The following is an 8476-nucleotide window of genomic DNA, read 5'->3' as shown; positions in this document are numbered from 1 at the left end:
TTTCAGGTTCAGCTTATACCCCTCTTCTTGTGAAGCTTCCATTGATCACTCTACTATAGTGAGGTGAGTCTTCCCTCCTTTCAAGTCATTATCCAATTGTCATATGGTTAATTAGAGTCAGGCATTGTGCTAGATGCCTTAGCTATATATCCTGATCTTAAAAACAGATTCTAAAAGCAGATATTGGTATGTGAGAAAACTCAAGATCACAAATCCAGCCAGTGATAGAGCCTAAATTATCAACAGCCCATTCCTACTTCTGGTATTGGATAGTCTTCCTGTGTACTCCACAGAATATCTTCCTTCCATTAGAGAATTACACACACACACACACACACACACACACACACACACACACGCCTATCTTTCCTACTAGAGTGTAAGCTCTGGAGGGCAGACACCATTTATGTTTCTATTTCTTACAGAATCAAACACAGTGCCATGCACAAAGTATATGGTCAGTAAATGCTTGTTGAATAAGTGAGTAAGCTGTCTTTCTACTTTATTTATTTGCAAATTATGTGTCTTCAGTCCTCTTCTGTTAGACCAGTGATGGCAAACCTTTTGAGCTCGGCGTGTCAGCATTTTGAAAAACCCTAACTTAACTCTGGTGCCGTGTCACATATAGAAATTTTTTGATATTTGCAACTATAGTAAAACAAAGACTTATATTTTTGATATTTATTTTATATATTTAAATGCCGTTTAACAAAGAAAAATCAACCAAAAAATGAGTTTGCGTGTCACCTCTGACACGGGTGTCATAGGTTCGCCATCACTGTGTTAGACTCTTGTTTTCAACATGTAGGACAGCTTATAGAAAAGGCACAAAGTTCACAATAAGACATATTTTTCTGTAGATTCAAATACCAGTGTTAGTCACCAGATGGAAAAGCAGATTGATTTTTTAAAAGCAGAGGGAATAAGTGACTTGGCTTTATATATCTTCCCTTGAAATGATCTAATAAATTATTGACCTCCACTTCTTAAGGACATTTTGATGAAACAAGATTAGAGAGAGGATGCAAGTGCCTCAAGAAAAGGGCGAACACTAGCTCATGTTGTTATAATTAAATGCTTCAGCGAATTAAGTTAGAAGTAACTGCCGGAGGCCAAGTGTGTACATACTAGGTTTTCCATTAGATTTTTCTAGTGACATGTGGCATTTGTACCAAGAGGATCATGAGCCTGTTATATGTACCTGTGAAATTAAAAAAAATTTTTTAAAAGATAAAATGTATAATGAGAATATAATATGATCTCCAGTTTCAAGACTCAAAATTCTGCCCAGCTGGTGTGACTCAGTGGTTAAGTGTTGATCAATGAACCAGGAGGTCAAGGTAGGGAGCGTGCAAGAGGCAGCTAATCAATGCTTCTCTTTCATCATTGATGTTTCTATCTCTCTCTCCCTCTTCCTGCCTCTCTGAAATCAATAAAATATTTTTTAAAAAATGTAAAAAAAGAGTCAAAATTCTTTCTAGTTTTGCACACAAGAATAAATTACTATCTTTTCTGCCCTGCAATAAGTCACCTCCTCTTCCTCCCAGGTCCTGAAGATGACTGTGTCTGTGGCAAGGAATTTGCATTGAGGGAATAAATGTTCATGTAGTAATACTTGCTTTTGTTCACAAAAGCTGTCAAAAGGGTGGTTTACATTGATAGAAAATAGCACACTGTTTATATAAGTGGCCAGGATGTAGTGAGAGTTTGTTTAAATTCAGCTATTTAGGCGAAAAAGCAGTGCTGGGCTGCCAAGGATGGCCCATCCCGTGCTTAGCACCTGTCACTGGAATCTTCCCTTCCTCTTTGTCCACTCCTCAGATATATCTTTTACAAAAGGGAGAGGCATTCTGTTTGAGATAATTAGTTTTCCATTTTTTCCAAACAAATGGACCGGACATCCTGGATGAATAAATGGGGAAGAAAGAGGCATGTCTTTGGCAATGGTCCACTGTGCTGCAGCGTCCCAGCTGCAGTTCTTAATGGAGTGCAGCCTCCCTCCTTGTGCAGTTGCTCCCCGTGTTACACGCACTCATGTGCTATGAGGGCTAAAGGGGATAGAGTCTGGTGCTGACACTGCCGCTGTGACAGATGCCACTAGATGCTTCTTTGTTCAGCTTTTCCAGAAGACCTACTGCTCCTGGGTTTCACAACATTAGGCATAACTCCCTAGAGGAAGTTTCTCAGAAATATTACCTTTGGTTTTTGCAAAAGTCAGCCCAATTGTTAAAAGATGGGCAAGAGCTACCTTCCCCATGGAGCAAGGGCGTGGGATTCTCATTAACTCCTGTGGGAAAGAATAAGCCCAAACTCTAACACATGGATTTAAATACTCTTACAACAACAGTCCTTTTTCTTTCCTTCTTTATCCTTGTCTTGGTTTCTGCTTTATTAAACCACATTTACTTTCTACTCTAGCTGCAAATCTTTTTCTTGCTACTGAAACTCTGCAGATGTTTTTTGTATTTGCTGGCATTTAGCCTTAGATTTTGATTTTAAACTTTTTATTTTGAAATAATTACAGTATCTTAGTATGGCTGGACTACTATAACAAAATGCTATAAACTGTGTGGTTTAAACAACAGACATTTATTTCTCACTAGAGGCCCGGTGCACAATATTCATACATTCAGGGAGGTCCCTTAGCCCGGCCTGCACTTTCTCACAGTCTGGGAGCCTTTGGGGGATGTCCAACTGATGGCTTAGGCCTAAGCAGGCAGTTGGACATCCTTAGTGCTGCCACGGAGGTGGGAGAGGCTCTCACCACCACTACCGCTGTGCTCTCCAGCTGTGAGCCTGGCTTCTGGCTGAGCAGCGCTTCCCCTGAGGGAGTGCACTGACCACCAAGGGGCAGCTCCTGCATTGAGAGTCTGCCTCCTGGTGGTCAGTGCGTGTCATAGTGACCAGTTGTTTTACTGTTTGGTCGATTTGCATATTAGCCTTTTATTATATAGGATAATTCTGGAGTCTGGAAGTTCAAGATCAAGGTGCCAGCATAGTCAGGTTCTGGTAAGGGCTCTCTTCCTGACTTATAGAAGGCCACCTTCTTGCTGTGTGATAATATGACCTTTCTTTGGTGCATGCACTTGAAAGGGGAAGATCTCCTTTCCTTCTTTTATAAGGGCATTAATGCCATCATGGAAGTCCCACCCCCATAGTATAATCTATACCTAATTACCTACCTCTTATAACCATCATACTGGGGGATTAGGGCTTAAACTTATGAATTGTGGGGGTCACATTAAGTATATATATATATATATATATATATAGATTCACAGGGTGTTAAAATATAGTTAAAAAAAGATGTTCTGTGGACCCTTCACCTAGTTTCCCCTAATGCTTGCATATTACATGATTATAGCACAATATCAAGACTAGGAAACACACATTGATGCAATGTGGTATAGTATGTCTAATTCTATGTCATTTTATCACAAGTGTAGATCTGGGTAACCACCACAGCAAACAAGATACCGAACTGTCCCGTCAACACAAAGCTCTCCCTTGGGATATCCCTTTATAGTCAATCCCCTGCCTCCACTATCCCCAACACTAATCTGATTTCCATTTCTATAATGTTGCCCTTTCAAGGATGTTACATACATGGACTGATATAGTATGCAAACTTTTGAGATTGGCTTTTTTCAGTCAGTTTAATGCCCTTGAAATCCATCCAAGTTGTTTTATATATCAATAGTAGTTCATTCTTTTTTAAAAAATATTTTTTATTGATTTCAGAGAAGAAGGGAGAGGGAGAGAGAGATAGAAACATTAATGATGAGAGAGAATTATTGATTGGCTGCCTCCTGCATGCCCCATATTGGGGACCCAGCCCACAACCTGGGCATATGCCTTGACCAGGAATCCAACTGTGACCTCCTGGTTCATAGGTCGACTCTCAACCACTGAGCTGTGCTGGCCGGGCTGTACACTGATTCTTAATTGATCCTGGACTATCATGGATGGGGGTCTGATTCCTGTGTTGATGGTGAATTCTGGAGATTGCTGCTAAGATGGTGATAGCCTGCACTCTTAAAGTTTTAGGTTGAAAAATGCATTCATATTTCCAGTGGACACAGGTAGGGGGTATGGTAGGGAGCTAGTCTGCCTGAGAGCTGCTAGGCAGGCACCAGCAGTGAGAGTCCCAGGGAGATGGAGTGCTGCTGAAATAGGGTTTGGTACAGGAGCTGGGCTGTGGAATGCATTGAATAGCCTGCATTTCAAGAGCTTCAGCCAGAAATGTCCCCAGTGGTAGGGATTTCCAAAAACCCACTAGAACGCATCACCGAAGTCTTGGCTTTAACAACCTACCAAACTGGAAGAGCATCAAGGCCCCCAGCCATATAAGAATAGTTCTTTCTCCTCATTATCCCTCAGTTTTCTCCCTGCTTTTAACCTGGTATGGTCTGGAATAGAAACTCCAGAGCTGGAGAGGAAGAGAACAAAGACACACAACTATGACCACTCGCCCTTCTCCAAAGCTGAGTGCTGCCAGTCAGGAACTTGGGCAGAGGAGAGGGAGCAGAAGTCTTTGCTTTGGGGTTAATAGTGATGTGAGGACTTGTGTCTTAGACTGAACAGTTTTAATTTCTCAGTTGAGGTGGTGTTTTATGTATTTTCCCTAAGAATGAGCAGAAAAGTCATGCATCCTGTCCAAGTTTTTCACCAGGAGTGGGGGAAGATGGACTGTACTGAATAGATTTAATAGGGACTATGGAGGAAAAAAGTTGAGTTTTAAGCCACAAATTGTACTTGTTCAATGGACTAATCACATGTCCAAGTGAGGGCAACCAAGAGTTATGGAACTGGTTCCTGGTCATTTCTTTTTGTAAATTATGCACATAAGGGTTTATTGCTGTCTAATGTTCATCACATTGGTGCCTCAGTTAAGACAGAGATGGTAAACATCCCATTTAAATTCAGTTCAAGACAATTATTGTTTACTCTACCAGGTATAAATCCGAGCTTAGAAGTGAATGGGAATACTGACCAGAAAACCCAATACTAACCTTGACTTCATTTCTTACCTTCACTAAAAGGTCCTTAGCCTCCCTCTCCAGCCATCGGGGGTAAAAGGGGTTGTCCATGCGGATGGAGTGGAAGAGCTCTTCTTCATCTTGCCCGTGGAAAGGTGACTGACCAATTAGCATTTCATAGAGGAGGACGCCAAAGGACCACCAGTCAACAGAATGGTTGTATTTCTGACCCAGCAAGATCTGTGTAGCCAAAAATGTAATGAATAAAAGTGAGGTTGATGAGTGAACACCTTGTATGGCTTTTTCAAGGCCAATCAGTAAATCATTGATGGCGATGACAGTAGTATGTGGTATAAACAAAGATCACACTGAGCACTGCATATTTTGGGAAGCTAATGATTGAATACAAATGAGTAGGCAATCTAAAACTGAGCAAACATTTTTTGAATTTCAATTTCTACTTTTCCTCTGACCTTAAGTGAAATAACTAAACTGTGTATGTTGTTAGCCTTCATTTCTATCTGTGATGTGAAGGCAGTAGACTCAGACCTAAGAAAGCTGGTATCGATCCCAGCTCTCCAGTGCCTCTGAGGTGAATATCTAAACCAACCCCATGTGTTCTACTGTCCTGCGTCTTTGCATACAGTTTCTGTAGGTGACCAAGTATCCAGAGAGGTTATCTGAACAAGTCCATTCCTTAAATCTGAACTAGTCATGGTTTACAACTAAGAGTAAAATTTTGTGACTATGCCAAGAGACAGACTAGGATACCAACTTGTTCGAATATAGATATTGGATGTAAGCGCCATGTACACCTTGATATTGGTGCTTTGAGTAGAACTGGTCTGGACTATTCTTAAAGGTAGTGGATTTAAAGTCTGGAATCCTACCTAATTTTAAAAGATTTCTACCTGTTCACCAATCCACTTCTTGCAGAAAAGTCTTTGTACTCAGGCCTTTCAGCAACTTCCTTTTTAATGTTGGAACATAGAGAGTGCACATGTCACTCTACTCAGTGCTTTTCATCCCAACAAATCATGATGTAACCTTCTCTAAAATAGTACATAGGGCCCATCAGTGGGTGAATGGATAAATACAGTGTAGTCTATACATACAGTAGAATATTACTCAACCTTACAAAGGAAAGAAATCCTGACACATGATACAACATGGGTGAACCTTGAGGACATTGTGTTAAGTGAAATAAGCCAGTAACAAAAGGACAAATATTGTACCATTCCACTTACATGAGGTACTTAGAGTACTCAACTTCATAGAGATAGAAAATGGAACGATGGTTCCTAGGGGCTGGGGAAATGAGGAGTTGTTTAACGGGGATAGAGTTTCAGTTGTGCAAGATGAAAAAGTTTTGGAGATTAGTTGCACAACAATGTAAACGTACTTAACACTACTGATTGTACTCTTAAAAATGGTTAAGCTGGTATACTTTATGGTACCTATATTTTACCACAATTAAAGTCAGTACATAGCACTGGCCAGTGTGGCTCAGTTGGTTGGGCATTGTCCCATGCACGGTGTGTGTGTGTGTGTGTGTGTGTGTGTGTGTGTGTGTGTGGTGTGCTGGTTCAATTCCCCATCATGTCCGAGTTGCGGGATCAATCCCTGGTAGGGGGTGTGCAAGAGGCAGCCGATCAATGGCACATTGATGTCTCTCTCTCTCTTCCTCTCTCTCTAATTTTATATGGAGAAGAGAACATTCTGTCTCTCCTGACTCCGGCTGCCAGGATGGTTTGGGGGAAGCTGCTTTATTACCCAAAGCAAAATGGAGAACGGATACTAGTATTGAAGTACTAAATTTAAAAAGCAAGACTGGGACCTTCTTTTCACACTGCAATTTAAGGGTTAGCTCACCCGTGTGAGCACACACACAAACACACAGAGCATTTTAGTATAGCATTCCTCATTTGAAATGGAATTTTCCCCTTTGAAAATGGGTCTTTGGAATGAATGGTAGAATTGTAGCATTGATGAGCCCAGGAAAGAAAAGTGACACTATAGTTCTAGACCAGTGGTTCTCAACCTTGGCTGCACATTAGAATCACCTGGGAATCTTTTTAAAATCCTGATTTCTGGGCCTCATCCTCCGGAAATTCTGTTTCTTTGTTATGGGGTGGGGCCAACATGCTATAAATCTCTATTACTATTAAATTAGTCATTACCACATCAGTGTGATCTTCTTGGAATACCCATGGTACTAAATTGACTGAGCCCCACAGTAAACTGACTCTGTCGATGCACAAATTCAACCCCCAAACTCCCACCAAGGGTGAGAGTCTTATTTAGACATGAGAACCAAGGGGACTGCCGGGCCAAGTGTGTGTACAAGTGATGTCACCCTTTTCCCTCGAGTTGTCTTCCCCCACTTTCTGCTGGTGAACTTTTTGATGCAGAAAATAATTGGCACAGCACCCGTCTCTGACCCTTACCTGACCCCAGGCCTGTCCTTGGGAAATGAGACAAGCTTGGAGTGAGGCTCAGGAATACTGTGAAAGTGTCTCTAATACAGTGATGGTGAACCTATGACACGCGTGTCAGAGGTAACACGCGAGCTCATTTTTTTGGTTGATTTTTCTTTGTTAAATGGCATTTAAATATATAAAATAAATATCAAAAATATAAGTCTTTGTTTTACTATGGTTGCAAATATCAAAAAATTTCTATATGTGACAAGGCACCAGAGTTAAGTTAGGGTTTTTCAAAATGCTGACACGCTGAGCTCAAAAGGTTCGCCATCACTGCTCTAATATAAGACTTGCTAAACAAACAACAGCAAGAAACAGTTGTGAAGGCCATACTAAATACTACAGGTTCTACTTCTGCCTTAGTCCTCTATCGTGTAGTTTATCACTGGGTTGTTGTGAGGCTCCAGTGAAAAGAAGGAAAGACAAAGTGTTTTGTCATTTGGAAATGACTATATGCTACATGGTAAATATCTGTCTTGATGAACTGGTACCCACTTGTGAAAACAAAGATCAAGTTGCAAACAGAAATTTGCAATCTGCTATTGACTTCCAAGTATAAAAACGCTATCCACTAGCCTTAACTCAATAGTTAAATGCTAAATTTCACTTTATTTATACATTTAAAAATATTTTTATTGATTTCAGAGAGGAAGAGAGAGGGAAAGAGAGATAGAAACATCAATGATGAGAGAGAATCATTGAGCGGCTGCCTCCTGTACGTCCCACACTGGGGATCTAGCCCACAACCCTGGCATGGAAATCGAATCGTGACCTGCTGGTTCATAGGTCGATGCTCAACCACTGAGCCACGCTGGCTGGGTCTAAATTTTAAAGTTAACTTTAAAAATAAACTTTGCCTTAAGGAGCAGTTTAAAAGTAGACTCAGGGAGAATGATAAGGTAAATAAAGATGTGCACAATCAGTTCAGTAGTTTGCCTTCAGTGGGGACGGGTTCACACGCAATTCCTAGGATGTGCCACAAGGGGGAGCCCCAAGCAACCAGAAACTGCTTGA

The 8476-nt window shown here is 41.0% G+C and overlaps 1 protein-coding gene across 1 annotated transcript in view; it reads right to left on the bottom strand.

The window, feature by feature from the left end:
- LOC102429902 (protein kinase C theta type-like) overlaps positions 1-5219 on the bottom strand; it is a gene marked incomplete at its 5' end in the record, with an annotated part of 8836 nt that extends 3617 nt beyond the window's left edge. The window contains one exon of the mRNA XM_006108776.3: positions 5031-5219. Coding sequence (XP_006108838.3) covers positions 5031-5219 — 189 coding nt within the window. The remainder of the gene's footprint in view (positions 1-5030) is intronic.
- Positions 5220-8476: the final 3257 nt, after the last annotated feature.

This window comes from Myotis lucifugus, unplaced genomic scaffold (assembly GCF_000147115.1).
Source record: "Myotis lucifugus unplaced genomic scaffold, Myoluc2.0 scaffold_3500, whole genome shotgun sequence".
Classification (NCBI taxonomy): Eukaryota; Metazoa; Chordata; class Mammalia; order Chiroptera; family Vespertilionidae; genus Myotis; species Myotis lucifugus.
This window is presented reverse-complemented; position numbering and strand designations above follow the sequence as displayed.